Source organism: Buteo buteo, chromosome 2 (genome assembly GCF_964188355.1).
Source record: "Buteo buteo chromosome 2, bButBut1.hap1.1, whole genome shotgun sequence".
In the NCBI taxonomy this organism is placed as follows: Eukaryota; Metazoa; Chordata; class Aves; order Accipitriformes; family Accipitridae; genus Buteo; species Buteo buteo.
The window spans coordinates 2556156-2583877 of NC_134172.1; the positions used below are offsets into that span (position 1 = coordinate 2556156).

General features: G+C 41.0%; 1 protein-coding gene across 4 annotated transcripts in view; it reads left to right on the forward strand.

Annotated features, from left to right (window-relative positions):
* Positions 1-26901, forward strand: part of SNAP47 (synaptosome associated protein 47) — a 31117-nt gene extending 4216 nt beyond the window's left edge. For all 4 annotated transcript variants that reach the window (XM_075043796.1, XM_075043786.1, XM_075043777.1 and 1 more), the window contains 4 exons: positions 3493-4048; positions 9600-10084; positions 14029-14159; positions 23674-26901. In XM_075043796.1, coding sequence (XP_074899897.1) covers positions 3552-4048; positions 9600-10084; positions 14029-14159; positions 23674-23820 — 1260 coding nt within the window. In that variant the 5' untranslated portion in view covers positions 3493-3551 and the 3' untranslated portion in view covers positions 23821-26901. The remainder of the gene's footprint in view (positions 1-3492; positions 4049-9599; positions 10085-14028; positions 14160-23673) is intronic.
* The last annotated feature ends 821 nt before the right edge of the window (positions 26902-27722 follow it).

Here is a 27722-nt window from a genome sequence, read left to right on the forward strand (position 1 = left end):
GGCTTTAGGCTGAGATTTTACAAAACTTTAAGAGTTGTTTGCTCATTTACGATTTCTCCTTGCCTCCCTGGTACGGCTGTGCCTGGTTGAATGTGGCTGTTGCTGTTAGCAAGGTCTAGGAGTTGTTTTTCAGATGACGTTATGTTCTGTGGTGCCCGTCCCAGCAGTGAGCGTTGAGAAACCTGCATTTAGTTCCAGGTTTCCCTTGTGATCTTCTGCAAGGCGTATAATCTTTCAGTGTCTTGGTTTCATCATTATTTATATATGTTATTTATAAAATAACATCTCAGGGCAACAGCTTGTTGTGAGCAGCGTGCTGATGTTTATGAGATATTCAGACACTAGTGTAAGTGGCAGAGACTTGCACAGGGTGGGGAAAGGAGATGTCACGTACTTTGTATGGGGTGGGATCTACTGCTTTCCCAAATGTGACGCACTTTTTTGATAAATTGGGAGGCTGCTGATTCATTTGAAAAATTTTTTTTTCTGGGTCTGATGGGAGGTCTTTCAGTAAATTTCATTTGCCTCTGCAGTATGTTTAGGATACGGGAAGATTGAGGGTGTAATACAAGACATTTGTTTTTTGTTATTGTCTGTTTGCTGTTGTATTTGCTTCATATCTAGGTAGTGTCAAACAGTTAAACTTAACTTGGATTTGTTTGTAAATCCTGATTAATAAAGCTATAACATGATTTAGTTTCAACTGTCACTGATTTCAGCACTAATGTAATTTATCATGTTGTTTAAACTGACATATTTGTCAGTTATAGTAACAAAAAAATACACCATTATTAGTACATAACTGTGTATCTATACTAGAAACATTTTCCACTTAAAATATCCTGTAAAAGCCCCTGTTCTGCTTATGGCTGTTTTGGAATCCCACTGCTGATGTTTGTTTCTTTGCAGTCACATTTGATTGTTAAAAAATATTTTTCTTTTCCCCGTTTCTTTGTGTATGACAGGAAGAAAATAACCTTTAAATAAAATCATAGTGATTGGCTACTCACAAAGCCCAGCCAGGCTGGAAAAAAGAATTATCTCCATCAGATCTGTCTGATCTAACCTTGCTGTATTAGAGGAGTTACCTTCTTTTTCTAGATGGAGGAATTGAGGCCTTTTAGCTTTTTCTCCAAATTATGCAGTTATGTAGCAAATGATTGAAAAAGAAATATTTCCTAGAACTTGTCATTGTTTTGTTGGCTATAGCTACTCATTTAAATTAGAATTCTGTGGGCTTTTGCCCACAGTACAGTGTGAAGTTGTCTCTCTAGGACTGCGGTTTTATTAGGCCAAAACGGATTGAGAATTTTCCCTTTAAACTTATGGCTTATTTTTTCCATTTGCATCACTAAAATTCATAATGCCATGGAAATAAAGTATGAAAACCAAAGTAAAGATTTTTGAGGAATGTGACATACCATGTGTAGTCCTTATCTCGGTAATACTGAAGTTTTGAATATATTTAATAAAAGATGTCATTGGAACTGGACTCAGGGTTGGAGTGCTCTATTTAAGGAATATTAATGATGCAGCAGCCTGAAAGCACTAGGAGATCTTCAGTGTGCGCTATAGGAATTCACACCAGTGCTACCTGAAAAAGGACTATTAGCTTTTATATTTGCATTAGGATTCCTAGACATTTCCTTAAGGGGAACAGATGGTACTGAAGTGAAAAGGTGTAAGTAGTGTCAGTGTCAGCCTAACTGGGGATTTTGTGGTGGAGATCTAACTTTTCATTTATTGCACCATCCAAGTAGCAGAACACCTTGAGATGATGTTATGGTACTAATCTGTAAATTGTGCTATGATACATCAAAGGCTTTGAGAAGATAATACGTGAGTAATTAAATCACCATTACATAATGGGTGTTCACAAAATAGTTGTGGAACATAATTGTTCTTCAGTGTTCGTGCTGAAAACTGTAGTATTATGAAGGAGATGTTACAGGAAACAATCTGACCCTTGGGTACAAGAAGCCTCTTTGGAAATGTGGAGAGATGCCAATCCAGATATGTTTCATTTAACTTACATTCCAAATTTGAGATTGTTTTGATGTAAGCGAGCCAGGCCTGAGGCATGTGACAGCTCTTTGTTTTCTCACTGAAATTCCAGATACCAGTGAGCAAGTCTTATAAGATTAATATTATGTCATCAAATAGCATCATGGGCTCCCAGGAAAACATGGCCTGTCACAGAGGTGCAGTGAAATCACCATTGCCCTGAACATTGTGTCCCTTCATGCTGAGTAAACAGTCAGTTCTGCTGGCTCTTAAGCCTCTGCCAGTTTTGCTGCTTCTTGCTCTGCTATCATGTGTGTGGAGTTGCTCTGCATACCAGACCAGCAGCACCTCTTCCAATACCATTATGGCATCTTTTGCATCTTAATTTCCACTTGAGTCAGTCAAGGTTTTCCCAGCAGGGCTGCTAAGTTGCTTCCACTTCTTCCCAAACTCCTATTTCCAAACATCTTTGATAGTAACTGAGCAACAACAAATACTTCACAGAACAAATACTACAGATTTGAGGCGTTTACTTTGGCTCTGTTGTTCTATCAGAAGTTGTAGTATCCATTTGAATTTTGTAAGATAGGTATTTTTGCAAGTCTCTCCTGAGACCAAGAGTGATGGTCTGAGATAGTGACGATTTCTGAAGAGTATATCCATTTGTGGCTGGGTGTTTCTGCTCTTTAATGATTGAGAGTTCTGGTCAGTTGTGACTTTATTTTCACCTGCACTGTTGAATGCATTGGATAGACATTCTGGGTATGTTCTGAACATACCTGGATGTTGGGATATCAGAGTGGAAGGGGAAGGACCAGTTATTTATTGTGATTGTTGTAGATATATATTGATAAGCTTGCGTTTTGGTATATTCTGGATTTTCTTCAGTACTTATTGGTCTATGGGAAGCTGCTTCTGATGATGAGATGAGGAATGGAAAAATTTTTACATGATCACTTTCCAGCAAAATGGAGTATGTGAAAGGCTTGGAAAAGTTAGTAAAAGTTTTTCATGATTCTGTTTTTGGTAGGTTCCTCTCCACCCCGAGATATGAACATATGCATGTGAACATAGAGAGTAATCTAATTATAAAGCACCTCCCCTGTCCGAAACAGCACAGCAGTTATTAAATATCCAGGGCATTAATGCAGTAGTCACCTGAAGTTTGTGCTGTTGTAAATCACATGCTGAAACATGATGAGAACATTATAAAAGGGGAGGCAGTGCTGTTATGGAGTGAGCAATAATATTGACAGTCCTATTCAGAAAGGGTGAACCTTTCCGAAGGAAATATTCGGATGGTTAGAAATGGTTACCAACTTTTGTAAGCCATCCGCAGCTATTTCCAAATCTGTCTTGGGTATGCACCTGAAAGGTTACAGTGAAAGTACTAGAAGCCTGCAGTGGATGAGATTAAGTATGTTTTAACATCAGCTTTTATATGTTGCTAAGGTTTCTTGCTATTTTTTCTTTCTTTTTTTATTCTAGTTTCTCCTTCTGGCTTTGAGGGTGTTGTTCTTGAAGAAGAGGATCTGAACGGCAGGCTGATGAACGAAGACATACGTATCCATAGCTGGCCTTGTTCTTACTACTTGGACACCAGCAAACAATGGGTCTCTGGCAGACTCTCACTGACTCCTGTTGCGATCAAATTTACAGCTAACAAGACTGGGGAGCTTTTGGTCAACTTCCATCTTTCTAGTGTCAGTGAGATCAAGAAGGAATCTTCAAATTTAATCTTCAGCTCCCTTACCATTTTAGAGAAGAATACCAAGCACTGGTTCAGTTCTCTGCAACCCAACAGAAATGTGGTATTCAACATCCTTGAGCACTTCTGGAGGGAGCAATTGCTGTCAAGCCAAGGTGCAGGAGCAGAAGCAGCAGCTTTGCAGTCAACAAAGGGAAAAGAACTGACCGGGTTATTGACTGGATCGCAGAAGCAACTGGAGGACACAGCAAAAGTGCTGCATTACCAGGGCGAGCAGTTTGATAACATCATGAGAGGACTCAACAAGATCGAAGGGGATATGGATGTAGCAGACAGGTACGGTATGCTGTAGCAGCTACGGTACGGGTGGCATCCTCTGAGCTAAGCAGTGGTTGTGGGATTGTATTGTTTATGTCTGAAATTTGGGGGGCAGATCCACAGATGTCTTTAGGAAACTAAACTGTTGACTTTCACTGAAAGTTTAAGCCTGTGGTGGTCTTTTATGGCTCTAGCTCTTGTTATAAGATGTTTCTATATTTCTGCTCTCCCTTTTTGTGTGACATTCTTTCACCCTGGTGAAGTTGGTGTGTGTGTGTGTGTATATATATATATATATACCTGTCCTCTGTCCTTCAAATAACTTTTCAAGCCCTTATGTGTTTCAACCACAACTGGCAGAAATGATAGAGGTCTCCAAATTATTAACAACCTGTAAGTTTTGAGAGAATAGGCAACTAGTTATGGGAAAGAGTTGCAAATTAATATCCCCACTAAAGGACAAGGTATGGTATTCACATTTTTATTAGATGTCCTAGAATATGCATAATTGAAAAATACTGGAAGTTGGCTTTGGTTAATTTTGCCAGTCCTGGACCAGCCTGTTTTGCTGTTCCACAGCAAACACAACCACAGTTCTGCTTTTCTGGTTCTTTTCAAAGGAAATGTTGAATATGGCAGGTGAGCTGCTGAGTTGGAGATGGTTTCCTAGAGTTATCAGGAGACAGCTGCCAGTTAATCTTTAGTTCAGGTAGATTGTACTCCTTTCTCTGTGCATGAAAGTCAGCTCTTAAGGCTGCTTTTTGCATACAAAGTGTGTGTAATTGAGGGCTTTATATTTGCACTTTGCTTCACAAGAACTTGCTTCCCAGCTACACACAGTAGTGAGGAATGGGTCTGTGGTGCAGATGTGGTGAGGGAAATGCCTATAGAAACAGCGCTCCCTTATTTGTGCTATAAAACTGTACTGCTTTTAACCTTGGTTGGAATACTGCCTGCCTTTAGGTCTAGGTGGAATAAATACATTTCGAGGAAAAAATGAGCAGTGTTGAGCAACACTGAGCTGCTGAGCTTTGTCTGCGGAGTGTGGTGGTGCAAAAACTGGAGAGAACTGGAGTACTAGACTATTTGTGGTAATCTCAGTCAGGCACTTAAGCCAGTGTATTAAAAAAAATTAGCCACCAAATGCTGCCTTTTGACAACTGAAATAAGAGATTTGGAGCACATTTGAGATGTTGCTTTAGCTGTTGCAGACCTCAATGTGAATAATAAATGGTTGGTATCTTAATCAGAACATTATGACTTTACTATTTAATGATTAATGTTCAAAGTGAATTATTCTGTGCTATTCTGTATGCTGCAGGTTGGATTCAACAGCAGTCCAAAATAGACAGTAAGGTTAAGGGTAGTATTGTAATGTGTGAAGATACATAGCTATGAGTGTCTTCGTAGAAGCTCTGACACCTGCATGAAGAAACAAATACAATAAAGTTCAAACTAGTTGTTTTTGGAAAAAGCATGTGTTTTTAGACGGATATCATGTCTAAAAGAAAGTGTTGATTTCACAATGATTCTGGTGAAATTCTCCATACCCTTTAATGAAAAGCCAAGATATCTGAAAGCTTCAGCAATAGCTTTTAAAGTTCTGTAGCAATAAACAATGAGTAGGAAAATAAATACCTGCTCATTGTTTTTGGAAGAGAGTTTTGTTTTGGGTTAAGATGCACTGGGAGGTATTATTTGTCCTCATGAACCTGAAGAGCTAGATGCTTTGATTTAGAAATGGAAAAATAAAGGAAGGCATTGACAAATGTTAGCTGAGATTCCATTATATCTACATACATTATGAAGAGTTTGGCCTGCTTGCTCTCAGGCTAAAATGCAGCCCAGAAGCCATTAGCGAAACTGTTTTAATTGCACCGTGCTTTTTGAGGAGTTCTAACACTTAGTTTTCTAGCATAGTGTGTGTGTGTGTGTTTTTTCTCATAAAGCTTCTTCCCCCCCCCGCCCCCAAAGTCGTCTCTTAAACTGATGACATCTTTCTTCATGTCCCTAACCAGTGTAGAAAATGGGGAAGACCATGACTGGAGCTCATTTGATTGTTACATATTGGGTAATTCAGACTATTAACATAGATAAATATGCTAATGTCTATTAAGGCTCTTTGACTCTTGCTTTCTTCAGAAACTTGATGAGAAGTGACTACGTGGATAATAGCGAGCAGGACTATTTTGCATGTGTAGCAGATTTTGTGCAGAAGGAAACTTTGGTAAAAACTTTTGTGTCTGCTAATTCAAGGTTATATGAGCAACACCAGTTTGATGGTGGTGTCTTTCATAAAAAGAATGAGGCCCCTTTATCTACTTTCATATGTTTAAAACTTTGATTAACTTTATCTTGCCTGTATGTGTGGGCTTTTTCGGATTATTAATTCTGTTCTTGTGTAAGCCTGGGTATATACAGCTGCTTTCAGTGGACCTGCGTGCAGATAAGCAGAACTGAGTCTGACATGCTAGCAGATGTTCAAAGACCAAAAATAAACAGAAAGCCAGATTGACTGGTTCCTTTTTAATATATTACTATTAGAGGACAAGGTACTCTGGTTGCAAATTTTCATTTGTATATAAGGACTGGTCGTATAGTTTGTTGATACAGAGGGGTGACTCCTCCGTGGAAGGCCAGAGAAGCTGGCTGAAGCATTTGTTAGGGCTGTGCAGCAGAAAAATCATGACTATAAATCAGACACTGCACAGCCAGGATGTCAGTCCATGGGGAAAGAGGGGAGGAGACGGGTGAAGGGATAAAGTGATAAAAATTAAGGCTCAAAGCTATCCAAAATAAGTTACCACAATGTAAACGGAGGTTTAGACTTGTCACATTGCAGCTGCTTTTCAGTAAGTGAACGCACATGCCTTTCTAATGGTGAATGTGGTGAAGTGAACCCATATTGCAGTGGGAATTTAATGACTTTTCATAGGTTAAGACACAGGCATAAGCTGTCGTTGCCCTGAAGTACCTTGTTGTAACTCTGTAATACACCGAGAGGACAGAAAATGTGCTTTGCGTTCTGTAGGAATGAGATCAGGTCATTTGTTTCTGTTTAGTTACAGCAGGTAGGTTAGAGCATGGCTTTTAATTTAGAAGATGGTGTGTGCTAGCAGAGCTTTGGGCTTTTCTAGTCATTCTCTGTGTTGAACTTAAGTTGAACCTCATAGTTTCAGAATTCAGCCCTAAATCTATGATACTGTGCCATTTCAAATTCTGTTATTGTAGAACTTTCTGTTACATCTCCTTTCGTCTTTTATTTTGTTTTGTGTTCCCTTTTTTTAAGGAGTGTCACAGCATTTTCAGAGGGCAGCGGAGAGCTCCAGACCCATTACTCATGTTGCATCCTATCTATATAAATATCTGATGTTCATGCTTTAGTTGGGAGTAGATTCTTGGAACAATTCATTCTGCCTCCGCTGTCCATGAATTCAGTGGTTGACTCTCAATATGACTTTTTCCGCTTTTCCCAGCAGATGAATTTCTTAGGTAGGTCTGTTTTGAAGCTGGTGCAGAACTTTGATGGCTAGTAAACAAAGTGTGTTCAGTTAGAGCTTCCTCTTTCAGATTAGACTTTGTCTGCAGCCAAATTAAACAGGATTTTAAAATTGCAAAGTTCTTCTGTAGACACAGTCTGATTCTCTCATGGAAAATAAATGATTACAAAAAGTATCTGGAGAGCAGCACTGCTGCGATGCATATTTTGTCAGGCAGTACCTTTCTAGAGTAAACGTAAAAGCAAATTAAATCAAGCTGGCTTGCCAAAATAGCAATGAGGCAGTAGTACTTTGTATTTTGGTCTGGTAAGGCTTGCATCTCTAGGATTTAAGTCAGTAAATCATCTTTTGTAGCATCAGTAAGATGACAGTGTTTCATTAAAGATTTTATTTCATGTGGTCTGGCTTCATTAGAAGCATCTACTACAGCTGCCATGGCAGTGGCAGATGCCTAATCACTGGGTAGTCTTTAAGTTATTTATGGGGTGGGGGTGAACACAATTCTGAACTGGGTTGAACTTCCTTGGAGCTTTTTTTTGTGTTTGATTTAAACATAACATCTTCCCTCCCATTAGTTAATTAAGAATCCATTTGTGCCTCCAGAGATGGCTTTCCTGTTCTGCTCAGTGACTGATGGGTGGGCTGAGCAATCTCCATTTAAAACATCCTGATCAGGCTAGTTGCCTGCAAGCTGGTTTGGTTTGTGGGATGCTTCCAGCCAGCTCACCAGTGTTTTCCAGTGAGCGGTTGTTTGAGCAGTGGATACATCCCAGAGAGTTGACTTGCCTGTTCCTATGCCTGCCTGCAACTGGAGATGAACCATTTTGGCTCAGATGCGAGGCGGGTACCAGAGGCTGCTGGTGGGTAAGAGAGGAGGTGGCTGCTTGCACAGTGAGATATGAAGTTACTGTTGACTGTGTGGGGCGATGTAGATGGCCCCAAAATTTCTTTCTAGCCACTCAGGCTGAGTTGTCCTGAAATACAGGATCCTCTGCTAGCAGGATGGTTTTGGGTGACGGGCAGGGCACGAGAGGAGAGTGGGAGAAACGGAGCATCATAAGTGCTGACTGTGGCTCTGCCTCTTAACTCCTGTCTAGACCTGGAAAGGAATGCTAACAGACAGCACAGCATGTGGAAAATCAAACCAAAACCACCTTTCTTCTCGTTGCCTTTTTTTTTGGTGGAAAGAGTACTTGGTGAGGCTTAGATCCAAAGATATCTGTGATTGCGATCCTTTCTTGGGAGAGGACCCCAGAAAAGGGGAGTGGGCCATGCTGATAGAAAATACAACAGAAGGATTGTGTCCTACATATCACTGATTCTTCCTAACAGTGTGTTACACCTTTCTTGAGTACAGCTGATAAACTTAGGTGCCTGCTTAGGTGCATCTTCTTGCATAGAAATAAGGGGCTTCACTACCTGCGTTATTTCTGGCTATACAGTGGTCTTCCTTGGGAGCAGTTGCTTAATGTCTCCTAAAGTGAGTCCGATATCTTTAAGCTAAGGCACAAGTTTGCCAGCAAGGAGGCCCGACTCCTTCAGGAGCTACACCAACACTGATGGTGAGGCAGATGCTGGATGCCAGTGGGCAGTCTCTGCTGGGCTTCTCAGCCTCAACCTTGCACTCTTAGTGTTTTAACTGGCAATGGGAATTTGGGAGTGGGGGCAAAGCAGAATGTGGCATCACACTATGGGGCTGAGGTATAAAGGAGCAGAAAAGGTGACGGTGGTGATGGCCAAGTGTGGAAACATTGAGATGAAAGGCAGTGTTAGCTGAAGAACAGGTGGGTGTAAATTGGCCTGAGTAAATCCAGATGGAAGCTGGATTTCTCACATCAGAACAGTGACATTCTGGGACCACTTTCCAACACGTTAGCAAACGAAGAAAAGCTTGTTTTTAAAACGGATGGATCCTGGTAAGCCGTGAGTAGGTTTGAGGAGCGAAATAACAGAGGGCTGGATTCAGTATTAAGAAATCTTTGTGTCTGTGGTAATTTGCTTTGAACTGGTGGGGTAGCATGACCCTCCTACTGGCTTTCACTCTTCTAACACTCTCTTTTCTCCACTAGGTTATTGACTGAGCTCGAATCTCCTTCTTGGTGGCCGTTTAGCAGCAAGCTCTGGAAAGCGCCATTGGAAACCAAGCCAAAGGAAACTGCCACAGTTTCCGATTCGAAAAACCAGGAAGGAATCATAATTAGAATTCCAGTTATTATCACCCACAGAACAGACTCAAATGTCAAGCCAGGAAAACTCACGCTCTTTGCTTCTGGCCTGGAAATCAGTGACTGCAATTCTCAGGTCATTCACCGGTTTGAATCAAAGGATGTAGATGATATCAGAGTTCATACGCCATATGAAATCAGTGTCCGTCAGAGATTTATTGGGAAGCCCGACACCTCTTACCGGCTCTTATCAGCAAAGATGCCAGAAGCAATCCCCATCTTGGAGATGCAGTTTAGCAAGAAGATACAGTTTTTAGAAGATGCTCTAGGATTTGTTGGTGCCAGAAAGTCTCCCCAGGTAGATTTGGGGACCTCCATTTGGCAAGCAGGTATGTGACAGACAAAGCAATTCATCTGTAAGCAGTTACACTAGTACCAAAAGTTTCCAAGTGGTGTTCAAGCTCAGAATAGTGTATAATATTTACAAGGCAAATCCTCTCCCCCCGGCCCCAACGGTGAGACCATGCTGATGAAAAAATGCAAGAAATAACTGCTAGGTGACTTTAGGCCCTCTTGCCAAGACAGAGAGGGCAGACATAATAGAAGTGTGTGGCCCTGTTTTAGTCTAGTTGGATTTACTTTCTCCCAACTACATTTGCAAAACCTGTGACTGTAGATGCTGAAGCTGAGTGTCCCTCAGGAGCCTGACAGCTGGAACATGCCAAGCTCTCTTTAACATTGTGCTCTCAGCTGGTGTTGTCACTAACTCCACACCATTTTGTGAAAGGATTAGCTTAATTTGAGTTTCAGCTACTGGCTGGTGTTTTAACTACAATGTCATTCTTTTTCTGGTGGTCACCAGTTCAGTATTGTGCCACTCTGTGGGGAAGGGTTATTAGAAATCCATTCTTCTCTCGTGACGGCATGCTTCGGAGTCCTCTGTCACTGCTATTTTTCCTTTTTCCAGTTCGTAGCTGGAAGCATATTTTTATTAAACCTGTTGTTCAGTTAATTGTAGAAAATTTAAAACAAATTTCCAGTCCAACAAGTTTTTAAATAACATATAAGATAAACATCACGTTAATTTTCATATCTTAAAAAGTTAGATTTTGTTATTTGAGAAGCTCAGGTGTTTGAATTTAGGAGATTTTAGGTCTCAGATTAGGTGAATGCATAGTTTAATTGTTTTAAGAAAACACAATGGAGACTGAAACCCTTTCACAACTATAAGAATGACATTCCTTACTACTATTACTACTTATAAAATTCCGGGGAGGGTTGTTTTTTGGTTTTGTAATCCAACCCTAGATTCATTTGGAGAGCTGGTGAATTTTTGTCTTGTTAGGAGTTTATTTCTATCAACACACCTGAATCCTCTTTTTTTCCTAATTGTTAGTGACAAAGAACAAATTGGTGGATGGATTTATTGCCAGTATATTAAAAACAAGTAGAAAAATGATACAGTAAAACAATAGATGAACCTATTTCTGTGCACCAAGCTAAAACTGGACTTCAGCAGGGAGGATAATGTCCTCTTGTTGACGAGTCGTCAAGGGCCATAGCTGGAAAAGCTTGTTAATTTTTAAGGAAGTAAGTCTTGGGCATCTGGCACTAAAATGTCAGCACAACAACTTAGAGGAAAAACAACCTGCTGGTTTCTTAAGCACTGAGTTATTCCAGCAAATTGGTGTTCAGTTCCTGATGGTCTTAAGACTGGTTACATAAAATAATTGGTTATACAGCCCTACTGTGCTTAATTTCCCACTGCTCTGCTCTGTTTGCATCTGAGTCAGTGAGTCAAGGATATTGCTCTCCTACCCCCACCTGCATTTTGACTGTTTAATTTGGAAATGTCAGTAAAGAAAACTGGAGGTTATGGAAATCCTGACTTCTCCAGCTCCACCAAACCCTGTTTGTTCCTTCCCCAGAGTCTGTTGCCGTCTTGTCTTCTGTCGCAAGATGGCAGTCACGGACTGCGTTTTAACCTCTGGGTTTTTTTCCATGGCTGCTCACATGGTGGAAATACTGATTTTTGTTTCTTCCGCCCCCCCCCCCCCCCCCCCCCCCCCAAAGCAGGGGGGAAGAAGTCTGTTATGCATGCCTGCCTCTGTGTACACATAAAATACATGTGTGTATTTTCAGATAGCAAATGTTCATTCAGAGACTTATAGGAGAAATATCCTTGAAGTGGAGCTATATCTGTCTTGGCAAACTGACTGGTAACGTTCTTTGCCCTAGGTGGTGCAGCTCAGAGATGTGAACGTTTCCACAACTGTCATAGTCTCATCTGGATCCTGTCTGTTTTACTAGTCCTGCCTTAAAGTTGTGCATATTGCACATTTGTATAAGTAAATACAAAAAACTCTTATTTCCTAAGAGTTTTGGCTTGATTCCACCTAGAAGAGGAATTTGTGAAGAGTTTTGTACACACCAGATTATCTGAAAGTATTTTTAGCTGCTTTGCATGTCTTTTCTGACTGTATTTTTTTGGACCAAGCCACATGGGTGTTTAAATGCTCAGGACAGAGCAGTGAGATTTGCTTTGTAACTGAGGTTCCTCTGTGCTGGATCAAACCAGTATTTTCCTAGCTGATAACATCCTCAATAATGGCTGATAACAGCTACCCAAGATTAAAAAGCACAAGAAATCCCGCAGTGTGTCTGCAGTCTAACAATCTAGGGCAGTGCAGTCTCAGTCTTGGCTGAAGACTGGCATTCACAGTTTTTTATCCCTTTCGAGGCTGCTTACCCCTATGACCGAGTGTTCTCATTATTTTGAGTTTCCAGCACTTTGTTCAGAGGTTTGGTAGCTTGTCGTCCTCACGTGGTGGCAGTTGAGTCTCACAGTCCAACTGCGTGTAACACAAACGAAACAAAATTGCTTTTTTAAGTGTTTCTGTCTTTCTATTTAATTCTGTCCCTTTTTTAAAACTAGAAAATTGCTGGGAAATGCCAGATCTCCTTCCTTATCCCATTCTTTTTGTGCACCTTTGTCATGTCCCCCTCCTGTTCTTGTCCTCAGTGAGATTAATGGAGTGAAATGGATAGATTTCTTGTTTTTAATGAAATAATTAGCATATGGTGATACTCAGCTGATAAGAAACACAAAGAATCTCGTCTGGCTATTTGCTGCTGTAGGAGGGTCTGCTGTTCCCTCCCCACTCTGCCCTCTGAGGGTCACCATGACAGTAAATTACCAAAAGCAGTGTTTTTCAGTGCGTGGTTCTTAGCCCCTCCGAATACAAGGAGCATTTGCACAGGGTAACACTAGTGCAGTGAATGACTTGCTTGTCTTAAATCTTGACGGTGTCTGAGTCCAGTGACTCTCAGGCTGATAACCGAATAATTCCAGGGATTATGAGTTTGCAGTAATTACTTGAGAGGGATTTAGGGTTTGGTGCTTTTGGTTTAGCTTTTGTCTCCCTTTTCACAGGGAAGTAATGCTATCCAAAGCAGTCAGGTGTACACTGTCACTTGGCCAGCCAGCAGGGCACCAGCTCTTCGACCTGGCGGTGAGCTTTGGCCTCTGACATGCTTTCTGTCCTGGTGTACATAAGAGCTGCTGTCGCTGTCCTGTGCTGGGCCAGGCCATGTGCTCACAGGTGACAGTGGTAGCATTAGCTTCTTTCTTGGTGCCTCTTTAAGTGGGAGAGCTTCGGAGATGTTTGAAGCGCCTCTAGGAGCCAAGATGTGTGTCTCGGGTGTTTAGCACCCATCTGCATCAGAAATAACAACCTTTCCTTGCAGCACGTCCCTGCTACCCTACTGGGTAGTATCAGATACTGCAATAAGAGCTGATGCTTTAAATAAAGGACAGGTGGCATGTTACACGAGGGATTGCGTCCACACTGCTTAGCTGGGGGTGGCTGTTAGCGTCAGTGTTGCCCTTCTGTTTCAGGGGTTTGCTGACTTGACTCTTGGGCTCTGTCCCTGATCCATCACTTTTAAATTCTTTTATTAAAAAGGTTAAAGAGAAAAGAAGCAGCAGGTGGAGAATCCTCATTTATTTGATTGGGAGTGTGTTGCTGCTTCTTCGCTCTCTGTTCAGATGAATCCCCACTGCCCAAAATGAACCCATTCTGCAAATGCTGCCTTTAATAATAAGTCATGTCTTGGCAGCCTGGTCACTTCCAGGTTAGGCATTGTACAAAGTACAGCTCGAATCCTTTCTAGAAGAACATAGCTTAATGGGCAAGATTGGAATAGGCTTCTCTGTGCTTGTCCCCTCGCAAACTATGTGGAGCAAAGCAGAGGTCAACCAGTTTGATACTAGCACTAGTCCTCCCCATTGGTACAGGAGATGGCAGTCTGACCATGGGAATTTCTCTTGCAGCCACAGGACTCCTGGGAGGAGTAGTGCAGCCCGGCTCTCCAGTGGGAGGCAGAGAAGGGACGGACAATGACCAGGTTCAGCTGCAGAAGCAAGAGAAGATCTCCCAAGAAGAAGCACAAGAGCTGAAACAGGTATAAGTTGAGATAACTTTGATAAGAGTTGCTTCACTTCCTCTGCTTCCTTAATAACCTGCATTTTCATCATCAGAAACATAGTCATTGTCCTTAAAACATTCCTCTACCTAAATTTAGATGGGTATATTGTAAAAATTAGTTAATCAAGCTTGTGATTAAAATACACTGATAACTTTATATTTGTTTTTAACTATTTTGAACAAATCGGGGATTATCAGCAAAATATATTAAGTGATAGGATTATAACCCAAGGAAAATCCTTAACTGTAACCTGTTTTTTCTGAAGATTAAGAAGCTTAACAATTAAATAATTTTCAGCTTTTTTTGTGTTTTCCCTATGCTATCTTATTCTTTTTAGTAAGGATAAGCAGTTCTGTTTCAGAAGCAGCCACAAAGTTGAACGAAGTGTTTTACAAACACACAGAGAGAACTTGTAGTTAGGAAATAAGTATGCAGTCCAGCAAATTAATAAAGGGGAAATAGGTTGGAGATTTTACTAGACAAAAAATATTTATTTAAAGTAATCCAGTCTGATATTGTTCCTCTAAATGGCTCTTCAAGGAATTTCTCTCATAGCTGATGTTCAGAACTTTTAGTGAAGAATCCCTCTTTGTAGTATGTGGTTGATTGGAAACAGTGAGCTAACTGGAAAAGCAAAGGAATATGGTTTTAGTGGTTTTTCCATTAAAATCGGTTTACTGGTGATGATCACAGCCACATCAGAAGATGTGATTGAAGATTAAACTTTATTCTCCCCCCCTTACCCCCCCTCCAGCATCTTATTCTTTTTGATAATCCGTCTGTAGCTTGGTGATAGCATCATGTGAAGTCTTTGAAAATTCTATTACCTCTTAGTCAAGCTGCAGTTTTCCAGCCCCCTTCTTTTATTTTATAGTTGGGTATTAGAATACGGCAAATTCTGTTAGCTTGAGTGCATTTGAGAGTCAAAAGCACTTAGTAGTGACTTGAGTGGCTACAAATTAAAACTTCTTGCAAGAAAAATCTATTTATTAAAATTAACCAAAGCCAGTTGGGTAAGTGAGAGTTTAACCTTTGCAGAAGATTAATTTCAGAAATTTCTGAAACTCGCTGTGCTGGATGGCGGACTAGAAACAGCGTTAAATGACCAGTGTTAAAACAAAACAAAACACTTTCAAGATTAACTGCAGCTCAAAAGACAATTCTGGTATTTATTTATACCACACCAAGCCAAGAATTTTTAAGCTAGTTAATGATTTGGGGTGAGCTTGTGGGGTGGTGTGGGTGGGGAGAGGATCTGGATGCCAAACTGACAGACCATGAATTGGCCTGATTTTTTTCCCAATAATCGCTGAGCACCTGTTCCCTGAGAGTCAGGCCTCTTTAGTCATCATTCCAGTCATGAATAATTTTAAGGTACATGCCGTAATTTCCTGTAAAACTCCTGTTTCTTTTCCTTACTAGGAATCACCACATAAATACACAGTCTTAGACCAAAACTTGCTTCTGTAACCAAAATATAATCAAGATCTTTTAGCTGAAATATCTTATTTGGGCTTTTTGAAAAACAAAATGGACTATTCACCATTTAATCATTCTACCTTCTCATCTTTTAAAGAGCTTATCTTTTATCATGATCTATGATTTTATGAAAAAAACCAAGCGTTTTTTTTGAAGCAGCGATGACCTTTTGGAAGATTTTAAGGGAGAGTATTTCTCAGTTGTAGTTGTACAAATAGCAGCAATCTATTATTCATGCATGTATATGCTTTGTACATCTGTCGTGTATGCAGAAGGGCTAGTTGTTCCTTCCTTAAATGCCAGCTTTTCAGCACTATAGTTCTGATTTGTAGCTGTACACAAGAAAGCTTAATACAGTATGAAGGGTTGTTGGTCATGGACTACTATTGAAGACACATTTTGCTACACCTTGCAGAAAAGGGTCTCTAGGAATTGCTTCCCCAGGGCCAGTTTTTGAACACCAAACTTTGTTAGTGCTTGATATTATCAAAGTGGTTGGCTGTGACTGGAGAAGCAGAGCATGGGGAGTTCAGCATCTTCCAACAAATCTTGTGAATTGGGAATGAAGCCTCTGATGTTGTACAGACTGGTGTCTCTCCAGCTGCTCCCAGTTGTCCAAGCACTGCTTTTTCTCATTGTTCTAAAGTGCAAAGCAGAGTGAAATAGCTCAGGATCTTTCAGTTCTGTTAGGAGAGAATGTGGTGAGATTTAGAGGGGAAGTGTAAAGATGTGGAAGTGAAGGAAAGCATGATTGAAAGGGGGAGTTCCTACTAGTAAAAGGGAATTTGAAAGATATAAAGGTTGGGGTTGTATTCTAATGGGGTTCAAGGGCAGCATCATGGTAAAAGCTATACAAAGCCTTTCGGGTATTGAGCCCCTGGAAGCGTCGAGGTGAAGATCTTAGAACTTCATCTGAGCAGGACATTTAATACTTATCTAAAGGTATGTCAAGGCTTTATCTAAGGTTATATTTGCCATATTCAGTCATTTTATAGTTGAGCAGGGGGTTAAGTCCATAAAGAGAAAGCAGGGCAGGGAACCAGGAGCTTTGTCTCACTTCCAGCTGTGTGGCCTTAAGCAGTCAGTCATGAGCTAGGTTGTAGGGTGCTCCTTGCTGAGGTGTAGGCTGCTGCTTTGTCCTTTTTTTCTCTGAAGATATGTCATAAACGAGCAGTATGCATAGTCACATAGTTGTTTTTAGCCTGCAGCAAGGGCTTGTCTTTCATTGATGCAGTTGCTCCCAGAGAGCTTCTTTGCACTGCTTCAGTTCAGGTCCCACTTTGGGAATGAGCAGGATGATGGTTAAACATGTTTTGCAAAGCATTTAGAGAGTAAAAAGGAAAAACAGTTACAAGTCCAAAGCATTAACATGCATTGAAGACAAGGATACTTGTGGCATCAGACTTCCATGAATGAATTGAAGGTATTTGAAGTACTTATGTTGATAACTACAGTGTTTTTCTGAGCAGTTTCTTCTCTTGAGGATTATGATCTTTTATTCTTTGATTATCTGTAATGCAAGCACTTGTTCTTAAAAAACAAACCAACAAAATCACAAAGCCCAGAAGAGCTTGGCTGTCCCCCTCATTACTTGTGATGTTGGTAAGTCCAGCAGAATTTTTGAAGTTGGAGAAGTAAGAGGAATTTGTGATGAACAGACAAATAGTTGTTGCTCAAAAACAAAGTACTTGCAATAATAACAGTAGATGTTTTGCAGCAGGAATTGTTGAATGATGTTGAATTCCTTCCATTAGAGCTGGAAGCGCTGAGCATCTGCAGTTGTGATCAGGTGCCTAAGTAAAGGACTTCACCAAGACTTCATGAAGGGACATTTATGTTAAAAACACAGAGTTTGTGACAGTGTGAGCTGTGCTCCTTAGCTGTGCTATAGAGATGGAGAGAGAAGCCTACAAAGTTCCTGTGGTCTTTGGCTGAGCCTCTGTCTACTGCCTTGCTGTGGCTGACATAATGGCACTGGGTGTGGGAGGGGATATGATAATATTAGCTTAAGGGCTGTGGTCGAAGGGGGGGGATTCACTAAATTTGAATTTATTTTGCCAAACCAGTGCTTTCTAATTTCCAAAACCGTTCCTGCCAAAGAACTGTTGCCCTGATATTTACTGTGGGCAAATCGTGTATGCCATGAAGACAGAGATACTATTAAAGAAGTTAATTCTGTAACGTTGGGGAAAAAAACCCACATCCCAGTGCATATCTTTGTGATGTTTGCTTCCTCGATGTCTTCTTGGGTCTAGATAGTTCCATTTCAGTCCTTTTCTACTTTCAGAGTCTCTTCAGTGTTTATTTACCCTTTTATTATGCCCTCATCTCAGGAAATCACAACCGTTAGGTCAGAGAAAAAGTGTTTTGTTGAGGAACCGTTCATTCCAAGTGCTAAATACCAAATTTGCTCATGGGATGGCCTTGTTCCATGGCCTGTAGCGATCAACTGACAACTGATCTTAACACACAAGTGTAATGACCATGCCCTGGATTTATTTTTTGGAAGGCACAATACAGGGAGAGAACTGAGATCCTCACAACTAACGCTTTGTATTTGCTTGTCTGTAACTTAAGTATTTAATGGTACCAAAATAAAAGGTGGTAGTTAAGCCTGTGGAGCTGCTTGAGTATCTTTTTTCCAGACAAGGCCATTTGTATGTTAGTGGCACCATGGGTGCTTAGTACTCCCTGAAAAGGTAAATCAAATTGGACTTCTGTCCAAGACGAACTAATGGGAGAAATCACCCACTAAGAATAAGATAGTGAACAGTGACCCTTCCATACTATCTGAATAGCCACTGGCTCAAAAGAGCTGATGCTTTAAAATTTGTTTACTTTTGTGTGCTTCAGTTACAAGGGACCCGCTGTCCTGTCAAACTTGCCTATTCCAGTGTTTTCTGTGCTCAGAACTTTTGTGCTACAATAGACACGCTGATTTTCTAGAGCAGGCAGAAGCACTTTTGCTAGTGGCTGGTGTAGAGTTTGGGTGTTCGTACACCAAATACAACTCTGGATCAAGCAGAAGGTCTGTGCTTTGCATAGCTACAGGCACATGCTGATAGTGGCAATCCCAAACAGGAAGCATGGTGAAGTAACATAAATCCATAGATTTTTGTTATGGCAAGTTGCACTTGTCTCATGAGGCATTGACAAATGTCCTCTAGTAAATTGTGTTGCAGTTGTTTAATGTGTTTCTGCTCTTTGCTGTCTCCCTGCCCATTTCCAGGTGCAGCGGGAGAGGATGTGGACAGGCCTCAATATTTTTGGTGCAAGATCACTCAATCCCTATTGTGGGTTTGAGCACATTGGAATATTTTAGGTGTTGTCCCTGCTCACCTGCAATATGTTCAGCACAGAGGTGAAGCACTGTATTAAATCTTGACAAGTTACCGCTGTCAAAACCTGTGTTTACACCCTAGTTCAGAGTGCTCCAAATGACACTTCTTTGTTTCCTAATAACAGGTGAATTTGGCTGGGGAAGCTGCATTCAATAGCCATTTCTGCTTATACATGCTCTGCTTTAGCATTCAGACCTCAGTTGCACAGGGATAATGGAGTGGATGTCAGGGACGATTCCAGGGAGTTCAAACTACAATTGGCAATACTTCCTGCAAATGACACTTTCTGTGTCTTATTTTTACTGCTGGATACTCAGTGTATTACAATGGTAGATGATAATTCACAAGCTTTAGCTAAACTGCATTATTATGATGGCATCTCAGGACCCAAGCCAAACTGAGGCCTGCATTGTAAAATCTTTAGGATACAATCTGTGTTTGTACAGTGCCTGACACTTTGAGTTTAGGTCTTCAGGTGGTGTGGCAAAATGATGAAGTAACAGAGCTAAGTACTGAGCAGGTTCACGGGCTTGTCATTCCATTTGTCTGTTGTGACTGTCTCCAGCTAAGCTGGTTGCTTGGCTCTCACTTGAGCCAAAGCAGAGAGGAGTGGGCAGCACTTGAACTCCTCCTTAAGCAGGTCCATAAAATAGAGCAGATGAATCATGACCTAAATTGCACTGCGTTGTCTAGGTCCCCATAGTCTGTACAAGAACTTGGGGTACATAGCTTGGATGGACACCTCTTCTCCCAGCAAGGCCCAGGTCTGCTGTAGTTGAACACTTGACACAGGGTGGATTTGGAGAGCAGTGACAAATTTGCTTCCTTGTTTTTTACAGCAAGAACTCTGTGCGTGGGAATATTAGGTAACTTGCCTGAAGTTGCACAGAAAATCTGTGGCAGAGCCACAAAGATAAATCAGACTTTCCAAATTATAATCTGGTGGCATAAATCTGAGGCTGTCTCAGTGTGAGATTGACCAGTGCCTGAGGAAATGTTCCTTTAAAATGCGTCTTTGATGGCCTCATACCTGCTGTTTGGCTTTGTGTAACAGATAGAGTTTCATGCTGAGTTTTCATGTCTTGGTTCACTGTCCAAATTACATGCTGGCACAGAAGACACTGCTGCTCTGAGCAGCTGACAGAACTGGAGCAGTGATAACTAGACATCTTGCCATCATTTTGCTTTGCAAAAATAGTGACCAGCTTTGGCCAGACTTCAGGTTCCAGTAACTCTTTCCAGCAAGCTCTGTGGACTGTGCTGGAAAAGCATCTTAACCATTTCAGGTCCCATTGGATTGAGTAGCAGCTCTCAGCTTGAACAGTTGAAGATGCTGACAGACAAAGGGTTAAGGGATTTATTACCAGACTCTCTTAGGCAAAGAGAATTAACAGATGAAAGTGAGCCACTTGCCTTTTATTTTTGTGTGTGAGTAACCACATCATCATCGCCTGCTGTGTTGCAAGGCAGGGCCTAATTGGCAGGTGAACTGAGCAGAGCCCTGTAGCTGACTGAGTTTCCATTTTACTGCTTTCGTATTTTAAAAGCTTTTCTGTTCTCAACAATTGTGTCTTTTTCTGTATTTTAAATGTTAAGCATGCTCTAATGAATGCAAAGCCTATCAAAAGTAATTTGAAACTAAAAATAAACTGGTTTTCATGGCAAACCTGGGCCTTTTTTGGGGCACAATTTTGATTTAAATAAATTGGGTGCCTCTTGGAGAGGTGGGGAAGGAGGAGTGTCCCTGCTTCCTTTCTGCATCCTCTCATGCCAGCCCCTGCTTTGCTACATAGCTTTCTCGGAGGCTTGCACTGCATGTCACCACATTTACCTTATGCGCTGGCTCAATGGATTTCACAAGCTGAGATGTGCTGGGTGAGGACACAGCTCGGGAAAGCTCAACCTACCACACTGCTAAGGGTGTTTGGTGATAAACTTCCAATAGTGTGTGCCTTGCTGCAGCAGAAGGAGGAGTTGAATGGCCAGAGGGCCCATTCAGGAGCATGTGTCAAGCCATGATCTAGAAAGTGTCGTCAGCTGCTGCTGCTTTTGATCTGCTGTGCTGGAAAACTAATTTTGGGATGCTCTTGGATAAAACTCTTTAGTAAACTTGCTGAAAAAAAGTCAGTGTGAACCATCTTTAAATCATCTGCAAATCATGAAGCACATGTCTTTCACTGCTATCCTTTAGGATATACTGAAAGAATGAGGTCTCTTCTCTCTTAAACTAGTATAAAGAATTAAAAGTTTATTGGAGTGGAGGCTGAAACCCTGTAATCTTCTCTTAGCTGAACATTGAAGCTGGTCTTGCTCTTAGTTGGGTGGAGTGGACCAGAAGACCTTCAGAGGTCTTTTTGAGTCTTAATTATACTGTGACTTTATGAATGGTAGGAGTCATTTCATGTAGCACTGGCTACTTTATGTATTTATACATACGTTTGTATATATAAAATATATGCAGAAGAAGCTCAAAGAAAAGACTGAGGGAAAGCTACCTCTGAAGTTCCTTCCCATTTCCAAGTAGTAAAGTTACTTCCTCAGGAGAGGCAAGACCTTACTTCAGAGCTGTGTCCTGAATCATACACGTGATAGATCTGATCATGTAATTTTTCTTTTTGGTGCATATCCTACACCCGTCTACCACCTCCAGTTTGGGGAATACAGCCTCGCTTTCCTGTTACAGTGACAGAACCTGAAGTGTTTCTGTTGGGATAGAAACAGAGGGGGTTTTAGCTTGTAGGTTTGGTAAGAAGAGAAAAAAGTAGATTAAGCTTGATCCATGGTTTGTTTTGTATTTTTGCTTTGGCAGCCAAATTGCAAAACCAGTTATTCGCACAGCCATATTTCTAGCTGCTTGTGATTTATGGAAAGAGCTGAGAGATATTTTACGAGATAAATCTCACTACTGTGGCTGACATCCAGCTTTAGTCAAAGCATTTTGTCTGTGTAAAATTCCCCTGCCATTCCAGCTAGATATGATATTCCTTGCTGCTTTTCTCAAACCGGTAACTTGCATAGCTGCAAACAATGGGACTGCTGTGGAATTCAGCCCCACATGTGCATAAAGGGGCTGCTGATGTTTCACAGCAGCTTTCTTGGGGCTGATTATATGTATTCTAAAAGGAAAACAAGAAAACAGAGTTCGCCAGTTGTTATGAAAAAAAAAAAAAAAACACCATGTATAGAATACAATTCTTTTCCCCTATTTTACCAAAAGCCACTGCTTTGTTTTGTTAGACGGGCTGCAGTTCTGGTATCTTCAGTAGCATTACCTGGATGCTCTTGTACCACAGCAGTTGATGTTGTGGGATAGTGCTGGGATAATTTGCTTTCTTGGAGACTATTATTGCAATTGATTGGATAAACTGCTTTTATTAAGCAGATAGTGTGAGGATATCCTCATCATCTGTGGATGCCTAAGGAAGCAGATCATGTAGGCCAGCAGAGACATCCCCTTTATGTTCTGAAGCAATTTCCAGTCAGTATGGTATGATGCTTCCAAATCTCCCTTTGATACATCCAAGGGAAGGCAGCTGAGGCTTGCCTGTAGGGCAGGTGCTTTCAGTTCATACAACCAGGCTTATTAAGGGAGTAGCCACAAGAGGGAAGAAAAGGCAATGATATGACTCATGCCTTGGACTGCTGCTAAAAGGAGTCAGTGTTACAGGGTAAGGAATTAAGGCAGATTTTTCTTGTGTTGTTTGGATCTCTGCTCTTGGACTTGGTTGTGTGAACTGATGAAAATTAAAGTTGAGTAGGCCCCATAAGTCAGTGTACGGTATCATTATGGATGTCTCCTAGCCTTAAGAGTGCATCAGCCTGGCTTTCTCCTTTCATTTTAGAGGGTTCTGCCCTGTTTGGACCAGTATCTATAGGCTTTTTCAGACTACAGGGTCTCCTCACAGTCTTGGAGTAGCTCAGGGTGTTTGCTTACAGTCCCACATACGAACAGTAATTTGCTAAGTGTAGTGTAAACCGGTTGATATGTAATATAATGCTTGCAGCCTGGAATAGAGCTGTAGCCAGTGCATCTGTTGTTTCTCATCTCGGGTACAGCCTGAGCCTCTTGGCTGCCTTGACGTCCGTTCATACCACACCACCCTCTAGTTCCTTGAAAATTATTTGTTTAGTTGCCCAAGTCTCACTTTTTCCCTTCTGCTCCATCCAATGACACTTCTTTCTTTAGTGGTTTGTAGTAAAACAACGTTTCTGTCCTTTGACCTGGTCCCTGCCTAACCTTGCTACGCCTTCAGCCATGTGATCCCCTTCTGGCTTTGCACCAGCTTTGCTCTCTGTCTGCAGCAGCTCTCAATGTGCGCAACATCTCAGGACAAGCTCCTGCTCTAAGATGCAGACATACCGAGGAGATAATAACAGAGCCAGCAAAAAGCTGATGTTTACACTGATTTTTACTTCTAATTTATTTCCCTCCCGTATAACCCTAACATTTCAGATTGGATTTTTCTGGTCTTTAGTTCATTGTTTAGTTCATCTCAATTCAGCTTATTGGAGCAAGACCTGTGTCTTTTCACCTGCACGCTTCAGCACAGACTCCAACAAATGATTTGGTCATCTAAAGCAATGAAATAACTAATTGCCATGGGTCTATTACATTTCTCAAAGAACTGGCTGGTTGATTGCTGAAAGCTCTCAGTCTTTTCTTCTAACAGATATTAAAGAAACTGAAGGGCCTTGCCTTGGAGACAGAAGCCGAGCTGGAGAGACAAGACGAAGCTCTCGATTCCATCACTAATTCCGTAGACCGTGCAACGCTGAATATTGACAAGCAGAACCGCAGAATAAAGAAACTAACGTAGCGCTTGCCGGAGCCAGTGGGGATGGTATCGTGAGGAAGAGGAGGATCGGGGAACTGTGTTTTTCAAGACTGTTTCTTTAATAGACACTTTGATTGCGTGGGAGGTGTTTGCAATATTGTCTGGAATATGATGCTGCTGTTGTCGAGTTCCTGAGGGTTTTGAAAATGTTTCCAGACTTGGATGATTTTTGAAGGGCTGTTTCAGGATTAAAAAAGCTGAGACTTCTAATTGCAGTGAAACAATGATAGTGGATTCTTTACTACAGAAAATCTGTAAATATGAAGGGGTGTGATACAATCTGAATCAACTTTTATGTGCTTTTTTTATGTTGCTACTTTTGAAAGGTTTGGTGTTTTTTTTTTTTACTGGAATGAAGAAGTGAAGGAGAAATGAACTGCATATGAGACTACTTTAGATGATTACAGCCTATTAATTCTCTCTCAAGGTCTTTCTTTAAAATAGTTAATAGCTGAACTAAGGGCCAGATGTTCAACTGCAAGTCATTGAGGCTTTTTTTTGTAAGTTAATGCTGAGGTGAGCAAATGATGGTGATAAAACCTTGTGTTCCCTGAGCAAATAGTTTTAATAGGTTTCAATCATGCTTTTAATGTACCCAGAAATTTTATAAGAGTAATGAAGACTTAGTGGCCACAGCTGTCTGTTGCCATGTCCTGGGAAATCAAGAGAAGGTGGTTAGTTAATGTGCATTATTGGTAGAGACATCTACTTATTGAGCAGATTTTTTTTTTGCCATTTGATAAATGTTTTGCTTACTTAAGTCACCTATAAAAAGTAAGTGTCGAAGTTTAATACATGCTTCTGCTTTCCAAAAAGGGACTGCTGGTCTTCAGTGATCATCTACACATTTTTGTGTGTTTTATTTTTCCCCTTTAAACTGCATACATACTGAAGGAATTGATCTTGGAGTGGAGAAAGTGATTTTCTTCACATGTGAATTTATTCAGTTCTTGGAGTTCACTGTTTGTATCCCTCACTTAAAGTGGTTTTACATTTTTGGTAATCTGACATGGGATGCAGTGTCCTCAGAGTGTCATGAACATAGCGTTTACTTAGTGTGGTCCCTAAATACCATGTTGGATCTGGGCTGTCACACCTCTGATGGATATTAGTGGAAGGTCTCTTGTCCCTTTGCTTTTTTGTGCTTCATATTCCAAGGATCTCCCTACTGTTCATCTCTGACTCTCTAAATGGGAACTTCATAAGTTGTGTAGAACATCCTGTGGTTTTTGTGTCTACTCCATATTCACAGGCTGAGGGGCCTATGGTCGGAACTGTAGACATCTGTATAACATTTGATAGTCGTGGTACATCCATCAATCTTGTGGCTTTTATTTATATGCACTACCTGGTGGTGAAGCATTTCAAGACTTCTTATAGACCTGTATTTCTAAAATAAAAGGGAATACTGTCAATTGTTGTCTAGTACATTTTATTGAGGTTTTAGTTAGCTCCATCGAGACTACAGGACAGTGGAGACCTTTTCCCCATCTAACTTACTTGATATTATGTAGGAGAGATTCCAGGTAATCCATATATCTATCACCTGTGACGGAAAACTCACATTTCATCAATTCCTACAGTTTGCCAGCTATTTTAGTTCAAAGTAGCTGTTGTAATATGTCTTTTTTTTTTTTAAAGTGTTTTTATATTAAAAATTTTTTCATGTATTGCTTTCAAATACAACACTTTTGGTGCAATATTTTTAACTGTGAAGCTTTGAACTGTTTGTTCCACTGATAGTTGATGTGAAATTTTCCTATTTCAGAGTAATTCAGCCTACCTTTTAAAGAAAGGTACAGTAAATCACATAGAGTATAGAACCATAGAATCATAGAATGGTTTGAGTTGGAAGGGACCTTAAAGATCATGTAGTTCCAACCCCCCTGCCATGGGCAGGGACACCTTCCACTAGACCAGGTTGCTCAAAGCCCCATCCAACCTGGCCTTGAACACTGCCAGGGATGGGGCATCCACAGCCTCTCTGGGCAACCTGTTCCAGTGCCTCACCACCCTCACAGTGAAGACGTTCTTCCTTACATCTGATCTAACTCTACCCTCTTTCAGTTTAAAGCCATTACCCCTTGTCCCATCACTACATGTCCTTGTGAAGAGTCCCTCTCCATCTTTCCTGTAGTCCCCTTTTAGGTACTGGAAGGCTGCTCTAAGGTCTCCCCGGAGCCTTCTCTTCTCCAGGCTGAACAACCCCAACCCTCTCAGCCTGTCTTCACAGGAGAGGTGCTCCAGCCCTCTGATCACCTTCGTGGCCTCCTCTGGACCCGCTCCAACAGGTCCGTGGCCGCCTTATGTTGGGGACCCCAGAGCTGAATGCTGCACTGCAGGTGGGGTCTCGTGAGAGTGGAGTAGAGGGGGAGAATCCCCTCCCTCGACCTGCTGGTCACACTTCTTTTGATGCAGCAGTATGTTGTTTTCAAGACCTTGCTCTACCTTGTTTTGTATTACTTCATTTTAGTTTGTTAGTATTGGAGTAAAGTGTACTTCTGCACTGCAAGTTCTTAATTTACAGTCCAAGTTGTTACTGGCATGCACTTTACCTACTTGCTGAATATGGTGATTATATATACATACACTATGTACTGTGAAATAAAATATTGTCTGGGGTTCTCTTGTTTGTTTCCGATACCCAAATCACTGTTGTTTTACTGTGAAAGGAAGATACGTTTACACAACTAATTATTTCATGAAGTTAAAAGTATACTTTGCACAAAATGTATGTTAACTGAACCTGGTGCTGACTGGGAACGAATCTCTGAACTGAATTAGTCCAAACCAGGATTGCCAAAAGTAAATACTAATTACACGTCGTTTAGTTTAGCATTCTTTGTGCCATACTTTTTATTGTTGTGGTTTTTAGTGCTAGCTGTTGCATCTGATTCAGTATTTTGTGGTTTGTGTTAGTCCAACATGTCCATACTAAAGCAAAAAATTGTAATGCTGTTTGTAAGAAGTGACCCATTCTAGAGCTGTGCATTAGCTGAATTTCATGTGCCCGGAGGACTTTCAATCTGTAATTTCTTCTTATTAAATATCTTGGAATAGTGATCTTCTCTCTTGTATTTACTTGGCTGAGAAATTGCAGTAAAAATTACTCCATCCACCCCCTTTTCATCCTGTGGAACAGAATTTTATGTGGCACTTCTTGTAGGGTTGGGTTTTAGGATAGGCTTTTTTTTGGTTTTTTTTTTATTAAAGAAAGAGGGAAAATATTAACTGGTGGAGTATTGTCAATGTGAATGTCAGCTATCCTCAGCTGGACAATGAAGTGGGTGAATGTCAGCACAGTGTACGTGGCAGCTGGTACTCTGTCCTGGAGCCTGTTGCACAGGAGCTGCTCCAGTTCTTAGAGAGTGGACTAAGAACTGCTTGGACATGTCACGATTTGAACAGCTTCTCGGTACACAAGTATGAAGATTCTACTCTGATCAAGACTTCTCTTATTAGGTAATAATACAGCTTCTGTTATTGCCAGAAGTGCTTAAAGCCTCCTACATTCCCTTCTACCCTAAACCCAAGTGCCGTTATTTTCCAAATAATGTCGCGGATCTGGACCAATGCTCCATGGGGGAAGATGCAGCAGGTAACATGTGCCAAAGAGTATCCTTGTGTTTTGTTCTTCACTGACGTAATTGTTATCTACGTGAGGCTAGAGACATAATTCTAGGATAACTTTTGCCTTTTATATGCAGTTTGTTAGTTCTTTGCTGGTCTTTTACTACAATGTGAAAAGAGGGGGGCTTTTTTGTTAGGAAACATAAGGAGAAAAAACTAGTAAAAGGGATTCTAATCTAAAAAATAAAAAGGTTTTACTCAGGCGGGCTTTTGAGCCCCTGCAAAACAGAACTAGATTGTACTGTATCATATGG